This window comes from Tamandua tetradactyla, chromosome 26 (genome assembly GCF_023851605.1).
Source record: "Tamandua tetradactyla isolate mTamTet1 chromosome 26, mTamTet1.pri, whole genome shotgun sequence".
Taxonomy (NCBI): Eukaryota; Metazoa; Chordata; class Mammalia; order Pilosa; family Myrmecophagidae; genus Tamandua; species Tamandua tetradactyla.
Window position 1 is genome coordinate 39,360,823 of NC_135352.1, and position 17,056 is coordinate 39,377,878.

The window sequence follows — 17,056 nt, forward strand, 5'->3', positions numbered from 1 at the left end:
CTTCCCCTCCAAAAATCTTGCTCTCCACATAGTAGCAGAGTGACCTCTTTAAGACATACATCAAATTACATCACTACCCTTTACTAATCTTTCCAAAGGTTTCCCAACACACTCAGAGTGAAATGAAAACTACTTACTGTAAGGCCCCAAATAATTTGATTCTTCTCCAAATTTATCTCTTGCCACCATTCTATCCCCTCCTTCTCACTTTAGTCACACTGATGTTCTTGCTACTACTTGAAGACACCAAGTTTATTCCCCTTCTCTGGATTTTTTTACATTTCTTCTCTCTAGCTTAGAGCACCCTTCCTTCAACTTGCTTGGCATGGTTTCCTCCTCCACTTCATTTGGTCTCTGTTCTAATGCCACCTCCTGAAATAAACCACCCCAGACAACTCTATCTGAAATATCACTCCTGCCATCATTCTCTAATATCTTCTCCTAATTTATATATTGTGATGATTAATTTTCTGTGTCAACTTGGCTAGAGTATGGTGTTCAGTTGTTTGGTCAAGCAAGCTATGACCTGATTGTTACTATGATGGTATTTTGCAGATGGCTTTAAATCATTAGTCAGTTGATTTCATCTACTGCTGATTCCATCTTATAATCACCAAGACGCCTGTCCTCAGCCATGAGAGGACTCTCCTCATCCAATCAGTTGGAAGCCTTCAAGCAGGAACTGCAGATTTCAGCAGTCAGAAAGAAGAATTGCTACCTCTATGACAGCAGCCAGTTTTTCCTGGGGACTTCAATATCATCTTCATCAGTTCCCAGCTTGTGGCTTCTCCAGGGGAATTCAACTTCATCCGTATCTATTTTACAGCTTGCAGCCTGCCTTACAGTATTTGGATTTTTCAGTCCCCACGGGAATTATTATAGGAAGAATTATAACTCCTGTAATAAATCTTAATATTAACATACATATCCTGCTGGTTTGGGTTCTCTGGAAAATCCTAACTAATACATATATCTTTGGGGCATTTATTTCCATTTGATACCATGTGTGTGCTTGAAAATTAGGCTCCATAAAGGTAGGATCTTCTTTGTTTTGTTCAACCATATATCAAAAGCTTAGAACAATAGTATGCATTCAATATATATTTGTTGAATTATGAATCTTTTCCTCTGTAAAGCTGAAAAGGCTTCTTCTAAATCTGAACTATGGATGAATGTCTCCAGACCAACTCAGTTTCTTCCTTTTTCTCCCATTGACCCAGGACCCTATTTTAGAAACAAACTGATCTATATTAAGAAGTCTGCATTATTTTCTGTTACAATCCAGGTTTATCTTTAGTTTCTTTGAAAAGATTTAATGATAGCATTTCACCAAGTAAGTCCTGGTCATTGGTACTAGAAAAGGTCATGAGTGATCACACAGTCCAGTCCCTTGGCTTTGGCTGGATAACATATCATTATGCTATATTTACAAAACAATCAATGGAATCCCAGAAGCTTGTATCTAATTTTCAGCTGTTAACTGTTAGAATTCACAGTTAACAATTATACAGTAATATATAAAGGAGATGGGAAAATCTGTTTGTTGCTATTTTTAACTAGTGCGTAGCAGCATTTCACTTTAATACAATACTTTGATGTTGGGAAGATATTTCTTTGTCCCAAGGTATGGAAAGAGGAAACACTGATTTGTTTATTCCATTGGCTATAGTTAGTTCAAAGGGATAATATACCAGCTTCTCAGAGTATTTTTTCTTTTATTCACTTCTAACATTTCCCTACTGATGTCCAATATCTACCCACAGCTCTTACCTCTTTAACAAATATTAGTGCCCTGAATTCTTAGAGTTGTTTAAAATAGGTGTAGTTTCTATTCAGACAAGATTTGACTGGAAAAGGCTGCACTCCATTTCCCATATCTGTAGAAGAATCTACTAATGGCACACTAAAGCAGCATCAAGAACAGAGCTTGTGTTCCCTAACAAGAGACATAAACATAAGTCCATTCACAACTACTTCAAACAAAAGCACCACTGAACACCACTACCCTGCAGTTGATAATTAACCAAAATATAGTTCGAGAAGTCATAAGGAGAATTTAGTCCTGGCTATGACATGAATGTCAGTCTCAATGCAGAAAAGAAAATTCCAGTCTTTTGAAGACTCAACATTTTACCTTGAAACATAGAGAATAGAGGCTTAACTCCATTTCTTTAAGTTTTAGTATTTGTATTCCCCATAGGAAAGTGGGTGGTAAAATTTTACCCCTTCAGAATATTAGGTGAACCTGGGTCCTCATCCATTAGGACCGTTTCAAAGGCTGACTGGCTCCCACCTCCCCACCAAGCTCTATAGAGGCAGACTTCCACCTTCCCTCTGAAAGCATTCACCCTGTGAGGGCATCTTCCCATTCTACCTAAAGACTTATGAAAGGATTTGGTTAATTTTTTTCAGTAGCCAATACTTGCCATTAAGTTTGATAAGACACTTAAGCATCACTATTTCTACAGGGTTCTTAGTCTTCTGAAGACAATGGCTTATTATCATTGTTTTTCTGCACACCCCTAAACTCAGAACTCTCCCCCAGGCTTACTAATGAGTCACATTTATCTCACACACACAATTAGTTGGTTTCCATTTATTATGCAACCCTACTTTCTGTGCACATCTGTCTACAAGTCTAAGACATGGATGTGGCTTATTGCCTTAGACAACCCTGATGAAATGTGGATCTTTCACATGATTTTTTAAACAAGTTTGATTTTCCTTTGTTATACAGCAACCTGGTAATGTGCTAAGGCAATAAAAATAATCAGTAAGAGAAAGTCCTCCATTATTTTTGTCACCTATTCTTGTTTAAATTTCCCTTTCACTGTCATCTCTAGGAGTAAGTAAGTATTAGTTCATAGTGCTGAAATCAGAAACGTTTTTAATATTTTCACTGACGTTACCTAATCCTAATTATATACTAAAATTCAAGACAAGAGGCAATTTTCTTCTGAAGGTTTGTTTTTTATATTATGGCAGTAGCAAATCAGGTAACTTTCATCATAATAAAAGACTCACTGACAACTTGTAGCCAAAAAAAAGTGTCAAAAAGAGAAGAAATGAAAGGTTGCCCAAAAGGTACTTCTCTTACATCCTCAGAAGCTAACAGCATTGATTTTTATGTCACTCCTAAAGCTAGCTTCATTGTTTTAGGAATCCTATTTCTTACAAAAATGATCTTCCTTTAATTTGCATGGTGTATTGATCTCACCTCTTACCTTCCAACACTGTTTCCACAGGCCTCCTGGATTGAACTGGAATCTTCTGAAGATGATCCCAGCATCCGCCTGAGGAAGACATGAAGCACATGTTATAATGGGCAGGGCCTGCGGATGTGGAACACAACACAAAGCATCTTTCTAAATGCATCAATTTTATATGAAGATTGGGGGAATATGTGATTTTTTAATTGAAAGCATCTTGATATACTTTTATTTTGAGATAGAATAAATGTTTTGTGAAATTGAATGCAAAACTCATATGACTATCTAAGATAAAACACTAGACTCCCAAAACACAATTTGTGCAAGCCATTTAGCTCAAGACCTATAGTTCTCTATCCTAACCACACCTTTTCCATCCTTCAACAGTGTCTAGGACATTCTGTGCCAGTGCCAGAGGAGGCAGGTGGCCCAGGACTGAAAATAGAGACTGAGGAATCTTCATGGAATAGGTCTCTAAGAGTAAAAGCTTTGGAGAAACATAAAGAACACAGCATAGACAAACGTTCAGAGAGAATCTTCCTGAAAGAAATTTCAGTTTAAGGATGTAATGCTTCTTCCTAAAACCAGACAAAATTTTTTAAAGAGCTTGGCCTGATGGGAGAAGAGATCTCATCTCACCACTTCTGAGAATCATCTGAGCAGGAACTGAGGTTGTCCAGCAACAACCTGAATCCATGGAGATGCGGATGTCCCCACATCCCTGTGCCTCAGCACTAAGTACACCCCCAAATTCAAAGGGAACCTTGGGGAAGACAGGAAACCCTAATTGACTAAGATTAAATTTCTCTCACCCTGGTGAAAATGAGGGGATATAAACAAAAATGTACTTGCTTAGAAAAAATTAAAGTTTTATTCTTGCCTACCTGGATGTAGACAGATATTAATACCAATGTGTTCACTGATTAAACTATGTAAACATACCCTCGTTCATCAAAAATAATTTTTCCCTTATGTGCTTAACATAAGCTTAACATACATCTGCGGAGAGAATGAATGGAATTCATGTGCCTGAAGAATTAATGGTACATATATATACACACACAAACACAGACTGTTAGTTGTAAGCCTATATACCAAATATTTAAAAATGGATAAAGAATGCTAGTCAACAGAGAGGGAGGAGAGCATTCCCGTGAGGAATGTGGCATAAAAACAATTGGTGGAAAGACATGAGCAACACAGTTTTATGACCAGTGAACAGAACTTTTTTTTTTTTTTTTTTTTTTTTTAGAAGGAAGGACAGAGAGAAGGAAGGAAGGATAGAAGGAAGAAAGGGAAACATCTTTAAACATTTTCTTGTTTTATTGTATTTTGTTTGTTTATTTGTTTTTTACATGGGCTGGGGCCGGGAATCGAACCGAGGTCCTCCGGCATGGCAGGCAAGCACTTTGCCCACTGAGCCACCGCGGCCCGCCCCAACAGAACTTTTTTTAAATGTTTTGTAATGATTACCAGGAATGGTGATTTTCAAAATATTAGCAGCACAAACTTTTATGCAGATAAAAGTAGAGTTGTTCTAAAGGAAGTGGCAAAGTTTCCCCACCTTCCCCCAGGTGCTTCTCCAAGGCACCTGGGTCTCTGTGGAACACAGTGGAGAAACACCAGTGGAGAAAACCACTGATTTTGCCCATTGAACTTATTTTCTACATGAGGAAACTAAGGCATAGAGGTGTGAAGTGATTTATCAAAGTCATCTATGATTCCACTAAATACTGACCCTGTACTTAAGTTCTCACTGAAACCCATCATTTATCCTGTTGCTTCTTATATAAAAAGTTTGGGTTTTTTCCCTCTCAAGGCAAAACACCAAAAATTATTGGTGTTTTTGAAAGAGAAGAAACACAATCTAAGTCATCCTCAGCTACTAAGTGAAACAAGGATTGGCAGGAAAATGGATAAAATAAAAAGGCAACCTTTAGAATTAACTCATCAAGAAAATAAAATGCCCAGATATCAGCAAAAAGTGGCAAGCCATACTAAGAAAGAGGAAATATGGCTCACTCACGGGAACAAATTAAAACTTCAGAGGAGACACAGAAGTTGGAACAAATAATTAAAGCAGTTCAAACAAATTCCCTAAATCGATTCAAAGATATGAAGGGAAAAGATGCTTAAAGAGATAAAGAATATTAAGAAGACAATGTGTGAACATAAAAAAGAATTTGGAAATATAAAAAGAAACATAACAGAAAGTATGGGGATGAAAGAAACCAGAGTAGAGATTTAAAATGTACTAGAGGCACACAACAGCAGATCTAAGAGGCGAAGAAAGAATCAGTGAAACAGAAAACAGAACAATACAAATACAGTCAGAAGAACAAATAGAAAAAAGAACAGAAAAAATTGAGCAGTGTCTCAGGGATTTGAGAGACAACCTGAAATGGACAAACACACATGTCATGGATATCCCAGAAAGAGAAGAGAAGGGAAAAGGGGCACAAAGAATATATGAGGAAATAATGGCCAAAAATTTCCAAACTTTTATGAAAGACATAAATATATGAGTCCAAGAAGCACAACATACTCCAAATAGAATAAATTCTAATGGACCTATTCTGATACACTTACTAATCAGAAAGTCAAATGTCAAAGATAAAGAGAGAATTCTAAAAACAACAAGAGAAAAGCAATTCACCATATACAATGGCTCCTCAACTAGATCGCGTCAATTTCTCATCAGGGACCATGAAGGCAAGAAGACAGTGGTATTATATATTTAAGGTACTGAAAGAGAAAAACGTCCAAAAATTTTTTAGCCAGCAAAACTGTTCTTCAAAAATGAGTGAGGGTTTAAAGCATTCACACGTTAAACAGAAACTTAGAGAGTTCATCAGCAAAAGACCTGCTAGAAAGGAAGAGGCAGGAGAGAGTGGCTAATAATGTAAAGAAATGAAGAAATTTAGTAAGGGTAATTTAAAAAGGTAAATGCAAAACCCAAGAGTACTGTATCCTCATAGCATATAACTCTACTCTTCAATTACTGCAAGAATCAGAATAAAATTGAACAAGAAAGAAAGCACATTTCTTGCTAATAGAGATGCAAAATACAAAGATGTAAAGTGGTACAAAAACAAGATAAAAAGGGGAAGCAGGGATGTGGAATGATGTATATGATCTTGAAGCTAAATTACAGGTTATAGATGTAAGTTGTATAGTATAAACCCCAGAGTAACCACAAAGAAAGTATTTGAAATATTTTACACCTACTAGAATGGCTCTTGTTCTAAAAGAAAAAGAAAACTATGAGTGTTGGAGAGGATGCCGAGAACTAGGAGCAGCTCATTTATTGCTGATGGGAATGTAAAATGGTGAGGCCACTGTAGAACAGTTTGGCAGCTCCTCAGGAATCTAAGTAGAGAATTACCATACAACCTGGCAATCCCATTACTAAGTATACATTCAGAAGAATGGAAAGCAGCCACTCACTTGTGAGACATGAACGTCGTAGCACTCCATCACACAATCAGAATCTAAACTACACTAAATCAGAAACTCTAGAGGTGAAGTTGGCAATCTGTTTTAACAAGTCTTTCAGATGGCTTTCATGCACACCAATGTTTGAGAAACTCTGGTCCAAGGTTTTTCAACTGTCATACCCTGGATGGGTTTTCAAGTGTGCTATATGATTGATTTCAGCCCTCAGAGAAGAAAAGGGCCTCCAGTGATCAGAACCCACAAGACACAGCCTCTAGCATCAAGCTGCCTCAGCCATGGCTGGTGCCTTGTATGCTACCAACTTGCCTCTCCAGCACTTTCTACACCTCCTCAGTGCCTGAACATTGCCAAAGAGGTACTACCACCTGCACATCTATTTCCCAGCCAGCCACCATCTTGGACAAGGGCCGGTGGGGCTATTGGAACAGTAAGTATCCCATGCACCCATGAAAAAGAGCTAGGGACAGAGCACTGAGTCCAAGAGTCACAGGGTTGGGGGCTGGGGAAGTTCAGGTAAGGATGGCAGGGCAGGGATTCCTGGTAGATGCAACAATAAGCAGTGAGTGGTCCCAACTCTGAGTCTTCACATATATTGAATTACTGCAACCATTAGCAGCTTATGGGACATTGAGTATTGTCCAAGTTTGCTGTGTGATGAATACACATTTTCAAAGTTAGAGCTTCCTTAGTTTGAAATAATTTGATGTGAAAAAAATTTCTTTAGATTTGAAATTCACTTATATGGGTATAAAACACTTTTTTCAATAAAGAAAGGGAAAACCTGTTTAATTTTTTAAAATAAGCAAGATTTCCAAATCTTGTAAATTTTTAATGGTTAATAGCAAATAATGAGAGGTCAGGCCAAGATGGCGGCTTAGCAATGCGCACGTTTTAGTTCGTCCTCCAGAACAACTACTAAATAACCAGAAACAGTACAGAACAGCTCTTGGGGCCACACAGCGTACCCGAGTCTGGACCAGCTGGACCAGCTGCGAGCCTCCCCAGAACCGTGAGTTCCCCAAGCCATGGCAGCCAGTGCCCCTCCCCCACAGTCTGCTTCCCAGAGGGGAAAGGAAAGAGACTTTACATGTAGCAGGGGCTGAGTCCAACCGAACACCAATTGTGGCATTAATTAACAAATTCTGACTACTAAAAATAGGCCCCCAGCTCAGGTGAACCTGGTCAAAACAGAGGTCGCTCATTTTTGCCCCAGTGCCAAGGGGGCAGGGCTGACGGAAAAAAGAAACAGAGGTTTTGTGGCTGTGTTTCTACAAAGGCTTGACTGCCTTTGGAATCAGTGGCAGGACTTCTCAGGCTGCAACTGCCCCAGGCATAGGCAGAAAGAAGCTCATTTGAGGGCTTGTCTGGAGCCCGTACCTTCCCCAGGGGAGGGGTAAAGCCCAATTCAGGTGGAATCCTTCCCTTAAGAAACTCAGACACCAGAGCTTGGTAATTTGAAGCCATTAAAACCAGCCTACAACCTCTCCTCTGTCTCCACCATGCCCCCAGCAGGGAGAGTCTGCCAAAGTTAAAGGTACCACATCATCTTATGCTGGTGGGACCTGCAGGCAGACAAGCACCACATACTGGGCAGGATAAGAAAAACAGAGCCCAGAGTTTTCAAAGGAAAGTCTTTCAACCTGCTGGGTCTCACCCTCAGGGAAAACCTATGCAGGTGACTCTTTCCTCCTGATAGGAGGCCAGTTTGGTCTGCAAAAATCCAGCTGGGGTCTATAATACCTAAGAAGACCTTCCTAAGGGTGGGGGGTGAAGGCACCATACAAGCAGGGCAAGAAACAAGAAAACAAGAACTGAAAAATTCTCCTCTGTTAAACAAAACCTAAGCTAGAGGTCCAGAATAAGCTGAACTGAATGTCAAAGAACAGATAGACAACAAATCCATCCAGCAAGAGAACCCTAGGTAAAGGAAGTGAAAGCAATCTCCAGAATAATCTAGTTAAAGTAATTAAATGTCTAGACGCCAGCAAAAAATAACAAATCACATCAGGAAAATTGAAGATATGGCCCAATCAAAGGAACAAACCAACAATTCAAATGAGATACAGGAGCTGAAGCAATTAATTCAGAATACACCAACAGACATGGAGAACCTCATCAAAAACCAAATCAATGAATTGAGGGAGGATATAAATAAAGCAATAAATGAACAAAAAGAAGAAATTGAAAGTCTGAAAAAACAAATCACAGAACTTATGGGCATGAAAGGCACAGTAGAAGAGATGAAAAAAACAATGGAAACCTACAATGGTAGATTTTGAGAGGCAGAAAATAGGATTAGTGAACTGGAGGATGGAACATCTGAAATCCGACAAGAAACAGAAACTATAGGGGAAGAAAATGGAAAAATGTGAGCAGGGACTCAAGGAATTGAATGACAATATGAAGTGCACAAATATACCTGTTGTGGTGTCCCAGAAGGAGAAGAGAATGGAAAAGTAAGAGATAAACTAATGGAGGAAATTATCACTGAAAATTTCCCAACTCTTATGAAAGGCTTAAAATTACAGATCCAAGAAGTGCACCGTACCCCAAAGAGAATAGATCCAAATAGACGTACTCCAAGACACTTAATAATCAGAATGTCAGAGGTCAAAGAGAAAGAGAGAATCTTGAAAGCAGCAAGAGAAAAGCAATCCATCACATACAAGGGAAACCCAGTAAGACTATGCGTAGATTTCTCAGCAGAAATCATGAAGGCAAGAAGACAATGGGATGATATATTTAAATTACTAAAAGAGAAAAACTGCCAACCAAGAATTCTATATCCAGCAAAATTGTCCTTCAAAAATAGCAAATAGTTTCTCTTTTTTTAATTTTTAAGTTTCTCATTGTATTAGTCAAGGTTCTCCAGGGAAACAAAACAGATAAGAGATATTTGATTGATGAGACTTATGATTTATTATAGGAATTTGCTCATGTGACCTGATTCATTATGTTGGCAATCTGACTTCTTTAGGGCCATAAGTTGGGTATTCTGTTAAAGGTTTTCATAAATCCCCCAGAAGAAGATGGGTGGCTGAAGTAGTGATAGAAATTTTTCTTTCTGAAGCTGAAATCATCAGCTCTTCATTTAAGGCCTTCAACTGATTGAATGAGACTTTTCTCATTGCTAAAGACAATCTCCTTTTTTCATTCCATGTATAATCAGTCACATACAATGAAAGGACTGATGATTCAAATCCACAAAATATCCTCACAGTAACAATCAGGCCAGTGCTTGCTTGGTCAAGCAGCCAGACACCATAACCTAGCCAAGCTGATGTGAACTTATCCATCACACTAACCAATGAGGAATTTAAAAATTTTTTAAATTGAAGAGGTTCTTAAGTCTCAATCAAAAATTTCACATAACCATTTCAAGCATTAAATCTGACAAAATAATGCATTTTCATAGAAGCAAACTCAACTTTCACCTTAAAATTAGTAAAAATATCTTATTTGGAAGTATTTTACAAATTCAGTATTTTATATCTGCCCTTTAGTTCTTTGTAGTTTGCTTTTCTTATAGTTATGCAAGAAGATGAAGTTTTCACTAAGATTCAAATACACATGCCCAAATTTTATTCTGTATATTCCAAAATGTCATGCAAATATTATTTTGGGGACACTTCATGCCATGACATTTGTACTTCTTTTGAAGTTTCAAGTCAAATCCAAGGGTCATCTATTGACTCAAAGTACAGCCGTGATAGGGAAGACTCTGGCCGAGCACCAGGGTTCCAAATAGAACTGCGTCCTCTTTGGTCCCAATATACACTCCACAGTTTTTAAGACTTGATGAAATCTCCATCAAGCAAAATGTCCTGTGAAATTGTTTTACTATCAGATCAATATATAGAATAGCGGTTCTTAACATATTGGGATTGGAGAGGATTGGGAATCTGAATAAACATACGGACCCACTCCATGGAAAATCGCACATAGACATTGTAATGAAATTTCAAGAGCTTCATGAACTCCCCACAGTCCACAGTGTCCATGAAACCACATTGTCCCCTGAAGCATGAGCAGATGATAATAATCCCCAAACATTTATCTACCGCCCAACCCAATGCTTCCAAACAAAGTTCGTAATGGCAAAATCTGACACATAATAGATTAGGCTTTTCACATACAGTCTCTTTTCTTTTCTTTTTTTTTTTTAACTTTTTTTTTGTGGAATATAACATAAATACAAAAAAGCAATGAATTTCCAAGTACATTTTAACAAGTAGTTATAGAATAGATTTTAAAGTTTGGTATGGGTTACAGTTCCACGATTTTTCATCTTTTTCTTCTAACTTCTCCAAGACACTGGAGACCAACAGAAATATGAATAAAATGGTTCAGCAGTCGTATTCATTTGTTAAATCCTATCTTTTCTGTTATACTCCTCCTCTTTAAATAACACATATACACAAAAGCACTAAATCTCAAGGTACACCACAACAATTCGTTGCAGAACAGATTTCAGAGTTGGATATGGGTTACAATTCCATAATTTTAAGTTTTTATTTCTGGCTGCTGTAAAGTAGTTGAAGCCAAAAGAAATATCAGTATAATGATTCAGCACTAATACTCATTCGTTAAACCAGATCTTCTCTATAATTCCACCATCCCCTTTGAACTTTTTCCCACTGTTTAGAGGTATTTGGGCTATGCCCATTTTAACTTTTTCACGTTGGAAAGGGCTGTCAGTAGTGTGGGATGGGGGGATGGAACTAGTTGATGTTCTGGAGAGAGTGGACCCTCTGCATTTCAGGACTTTTCTGGTGTAGGGACACATCTGGAGGGTGTAGGTTTCTGGAAAGTTAGCCTAGTGCATGGAACCTTTATAGAGTCTTATAAATTGCCCTAGGTGTTCCTTAGGATTGGCAGGAATGGTTTTGGCTGGGATTTGGCAAGCTATGATAGGTAGCAATGTCAAACTGGCACTTGCATAAGAGTGATCTCCAGAGTAGCCCCTTGACTCTATTTGAACTCTCTCAGCCGCTAATACCTTATTTGCTACACTTCTTTTCCCCCTTTTTGTAAGGATGGCATTGTTGATCCCACAGTGCCAGGGCCAGGCTCATCCCTGGGAGTCATCTCCCACACCTCCACGGAGACTTTCACCCCTGAATGTCATGTAATTAGGATCTCTTTTAAAACACTTTCTTGTGGGTAAAAGAAGCATAGTCACAATTATTCACTGAAGTTTTTATACAACTGATACATAACTATACCATATGGATATAAGTGAACTAATTTAGTCTCATTTTTCAGAAAAGAGATAAGAGCAAGAATCAAACATTATCATGAATTTTTAAAAATAAATAAAAGCATAAAGATATATTTGAAAATCCAACATTTCACTATCATGCTTGTTTCAGTTTTTTTTTCATAAATAAAAACTTACAAATATAGCAGAAACCAATTTTAAGTCATTCACTTGGCCTGCCTCCCAAGAGATAACCAACACCCTGAAGTTGGGGTGTGTCCATCCTACATATGTTCTCATTTTTACCATTTAAGAAAATATATCCATAAATAACATCCAGTATGACTCTGTTTTTACTTTAAGACAATGTTATTTAATGAAAATATGAAGAGCCACAAATGTAATTTTAAATTTTCTAGTAGCCACATTTAAAAACATAAAAAATTAATTTTAATATCTTATTTAACCCAGTAAACCCAAAATATCATTTCAACATGGAATCAATAAAGAAAAAGTTATTTATAACCTGTTTGACATTCTTTTTTGGTGCTAAATTTTTTAAATGCCGTCTGTAATTTTACTTATAGCACATCTCAATTTGGACACTAAATTTTTATTTCATAAAATTATTGATTTAAATTATGTATTCACATACCATGTAATCATCCAAAGTATACAATAAATGGTTCACAATATCATCATATAGCTGTGCATTTATCATCACAATTGACCTTTTTCTTTTTTGTGAAAAATAACATATATACAAAAAAGCAATACATTTCAAAGCACATCGCAACAATTAGTTGTAGAACAGATTTCAGAGTTTGGTATGGGTTATAATTCCACATTTTTTGGGTTTTCACTAGTAGCTGCTCCAAGACACTGGAGAGTAAAAGAAATATCAATATAATGATTCAGCCTACTCGTTTGTCAAACCCAACCTTCTCTGTATAACTCCACCACCTCTAATCTTTCCATCCCACGTTTTAAGGGTATTTGGGCTATACCCATTCCAACTTTTTCATGTTGGAAGAGGCTGTCAATAATATGGGATAGGAGGACGGAACTAGTTGATGCTCTGGAGAGGTTGGCCCCTCTGCATTTCAAGACTTATCTGGTCCAGGGACCCATCTGGAGGTTATAGGTTTTGGAGATTTATCCTAGTACATGGAATCCTTTGTAGACTCATATATTGCCCTAGGTATTCTTTAGGATTGGCAGGAATAGTTTTGGTTGGGGGTTGGCAAGTTATGATAAGTTATGATAAGTAGCAATATCTAACTGAAGCTTGCATAAGAGTGACCTCTTGTTTTATGACTCCAGTGCCTCTCGACTCTATTTGAACTCTCTCAGCCACTGACACTTTATTAATTACACTTCTTCACCCCCTTTTGGTCAGGATGGCATTGTTGATCCCACAGTGCCAGGGCCAGGGCCAGGCTCATCCCTGGGAGTCATCTCTCATGTCACCAGGGAGACTTTCACCCGTGGATGTCATGTCCCATGTAGGGGGGAGAGCAATGATTTCACTTGCAGGGTTGGGCTTAGAGAAAGCTTTCACAAGCAATGTCTTTTGATTCTCACAATAACTCAGAGAGGTGCAAAAAATAGAATCATTAGTCTACATTTTTTACAGAAGAGGAAATTCAAGGTCACAGCTATCAACCTTCTACTTTCTCACTACTTCTTGAACCACCCAAAAAGCCTACTCAGAAAAACAGATTTTTTTGGTTTTGGTTTTGTTTTGCCTAATCCCACAAGTACTCTGAGCCTTATGTTTTCATTCTAAATTATTTTCAACTAACTGTGATTCTTTTGTAAATTATTTTATTTGCACATCTTCATCAGTTATCCTAAAATATAAGCTCCTTAATATGTTGGGTCTGATTTGTTTATACCTATTGATGCTTTAGGATCTTAGCTGTAATTTTTTTTATCGTAATTTGACAATCAGAGCAATGGATCCAGCAGAGAAAGAAGATAAATTCAATCATCCATGGAATGTTACTGGAATTGCAACATCAATCTCAGGCAGCGACAGCCTTCGCTATGGTCTTACAATCACAACTTCCACCATACTTTAGAGGAATGTCTGACTACTCCAAAGACATTTAATTTATTTTATTATGTTATACCATTTGCTCCATGGTGATCTCATAGTCCTACATGGATAAATTTCAAAGTAAGCTCTCTTTTGTTCATTGTCTCGGTCACAAAATAGTTTCAGGGGGAAAAAAATGAAAATGGTTAGCAATGTTTTAAAACAATTAGCTTTTCCTGAACTAGCCAATCAACATTCTAGAAAAGTAATCGCAATAAAAGAACCCATCCAGTAAAACTCATATGCAGAGTTGGTCACAATGTTATGAAAATGTGATACTAGGCTGCCACATAATAAATTTGAGGATTTCAAGAAGCACTCTTTCACTAACACCATCTGAGGGACACACTTATTACTATTTCTTTTCCCTTTCAGCTTCCCTTAACCTTCATACTCTGAAAACCTTCTCAGGATCCAGTGATGCATACTTGCCATCCCTTCAAGGGCTTTCAATTTACCTTTCAAACTGGAAGTTTTATATTTTAAAAGAATTCTGTAAAAGGAAAAAAGAAAGGCTTCATCATCTAAAAGAATGATTACTACAGGAATTCTAAGCGCTTTCAGGATATGGTAGACGTCTCTGAGTAGAAGGGCGGGAACTTACCTCAAATCAGACCATGGACATGATTCCTTTAGTCCAAAACTACCTGGAATGCATTCTGAGACCCATGGAGCACAAATTACATGATGAAAGGGAAAGCAAAGGCTTTCTTTTAAATCATAAATTTCTTTCTTTAAATCATAAATTTCTTAACCTCATGGGATAAATCTCTCCCCTGGACTAGACAGTTCAGTCCACATGTGATCTCAAGCTGTTTCTCTCACCTTCATCTCTTTAGACATCGATCAGGAGAATTCTGTGGCTTCCTACATGAACCCTACTGGGGTTCATTGTTCAAATCCCAGCTCTGTCCTGGGTTGCTTTGTGACTTCAGACGGGTTTTCAGCATCTCTGCGCCTCGGTTCCCTAACGGCAGACTTGGCGGAAGGATTAGGTGAGCTCGTGCTGCTAAGGCGCAGCTGCTAAGGCGCAACGCCTAAGTGGACGTCAGCTGTGTTGGTTGCTACCAATCACCTCGCGTGCTGGCTGCGGCGCCTGCTCCCTGAGCCACCTGTGAGCTCCTGGAAGGCAAGACCTTGGGGCGGTGGTAGAGCTCACTGCTCTCTCCTTGCTGGCCGCAGTCACAGCAGCCACCCCCAGGGAACATCTCCAGTCTCTGCCTCCGTCCCTAATTACGCTTCCCCAAGTGACACCCCCAGTGTGGATGCCACCAGCTCTGCCAACACGCTGCCACCTTTGGGGCTCTCTCCCAGAGTTGGCAGTAACCCCTCTCTTTTCTGCTTCTAAAAGAAAAGAAAAAAATATATAGTCTGAGACACACACCTGGATTCCATTACCTCTCTCGCTGCTTCACAAAAAGCCGAGGAAACCCCAGAAAGTCACAGCCTTTCCCCGCTGGCTGTGGAGCCCAATGAGTGCTCCCCACCAGGCAGGCAGGACTGAGCAAGCAAGCTGAGCTCAGTACAGAAGCACTGGGCAGTGTCCCTCTCCCTGCCGATTTGGGAAATACAGGTAGACTGCAGGAGACTTACCTTTCATCCTGCAGGCACATTTTCAGATTTCAAATGTGTGTCCTTGTCCCAATACCCCCACTTAGACCCAAAAGTACAACAAAACCTTCTTCGGCATCCAGATTATCAAAGACCCTTTAAAATCTCTCTTTGCCTTGAGAAGATCTAGATTTCACCACTGGCAAGGTTGAATATGCAATCAACTATGAATGTGAAATGCTGCATTTAAATTTGCAATCTATTCCATAATTTGCCAAACAGATGTACTTTTTTATTATGGTTTACTTGAGCTTACATTAAAAATAATTTATACTGCCTGCAACATGCTGAGAAAAGACATGCAATCTGCCCTCATTGCCTTGCTCCTCTGCCCCTCAAACTTGGGCTCAAACATTTGATTCCTTAAACACATCACATTCTCTCAGGCTTCTGAGACTTTGCAATTGCTGTTCCCTCTGTCTGAGAATGTTCAACCATCACTCACCCCTTCCCTTAACTTGTCCCCACCATCCTTCAGTTTTCAGATTAGATTCCATCCTCCATACCCACCACCCGTAAGCTCTTCCCTGGCCACGTAAAGTAGATGAGAGCCCCAGCTGTCTGTCCCCACAGACTCCTGAGCTTCCCCTCATCAGTCTATTGCAGTAAAGTGTCTGGAAACTCGAATAACTGAGAACAGGGTCATTGTTATGCGTAGAATCTAGCACAGTGCCTGACACGTAGAAAGCACTCAAGCACGTTTTTGAGTAAATGAAATGTTAAGTACTAAGTGAATGAGAAGGCCCTTTTGGAACTAACACTATGTCTAAAACAAACCACCCGGTAATATGGCAATAGAAGGTGAATTATCTATGCATGAGTTTCATTGTACATGAATACCTGTTTACTAGATGCTTGAGTTCTGTTACTGGGAAACTGAAAACCATACGGTAAGGAGGTAGAAAAATATTTTCATCGTATAATTGAGTCATTTACTGGGCTGAAGAATATTGCATGTTATAAATCATGCCATAGCAATACAGACCAGTTATCTTTTTAAAACGGAAGCTTTGCCTCTATGATGCAGTGCAGAAACACAACTTATATTCTCCAGATTGGAGAGGGTCACGTTAATTTACACACAAAATTTTCTCATGGTCAGATCATTGCCAAACATCCCATTAATCGCAAAGAGCAGCGTAGGTGACATGTTTCACAGGAAAAAAAAAAAGGAAAAGTGTCACTGAAGTTTTATCCGAATCAAAGTGTATGCAGATTTCTGACCGTCACCCAGGAATGTAAGCTTTCTCTTGATGTGTCCTATTAGAAGTATTAAAAAGCAAACTATGTGGCTTTTTTTCTATGAAAAAAAAAGAGCTCTGAAACGCAAACCAGAAGGACACACTCCTGAAATTGAACAATCTGATCCACGAGGAAAGTCCTTTATAATGTTTTCCAGGGTACTACGGTTTTTGAACATTACATAGAGAAAAATATTATATGGAGGAAATGTCACTTTACGAGCCTTTAGCCGAGGCC

The 17,056-nt window shown here is 38.6% G+C and overlaps 1 protein-coding gene across 20 annotated transcripts in view; it reads right to left on the reverse strand.

The window, feature by feature from the left end:
- Positions 1 to 14,988, reverse strand: part of LOC143669956 (uncharacterized) — a 197,028-nt gene extending 182,040 nt beyond the window's left edge. For 12 of the 20 annotated variants that reach the window (XR_013169148.1, XR_013169147.1, XR_013169145.1 and 9 more), the window contains exons 1-2: positions 14,792 to 14,988; positions 3,225 to 3,332 (exon numbers count right to left, since the gene is read on the reverse strand). Coding sequence is in view for 4 of the 20 variants with exons in the window: in XM_077144610.1 (XP_077000725.1) it covers positions 3,225 to 3,332; positions 14,792 to 14,809 (126 nt within the window). In the remaining 16 variants the exon portion in view is untranslated. The remainder of the gene's footprint in view (positions 1 to 3,224; positions 3,333 to 14,791) is intronic. The other 8 variants (XR_013169154.1, XR_013169152.1, XR_013169155.1 and 5 more) reach the window with 1 other exon arrangement.
- Positions 14,989 to 17,056: the final 2,068 nt, after the last annotated feature.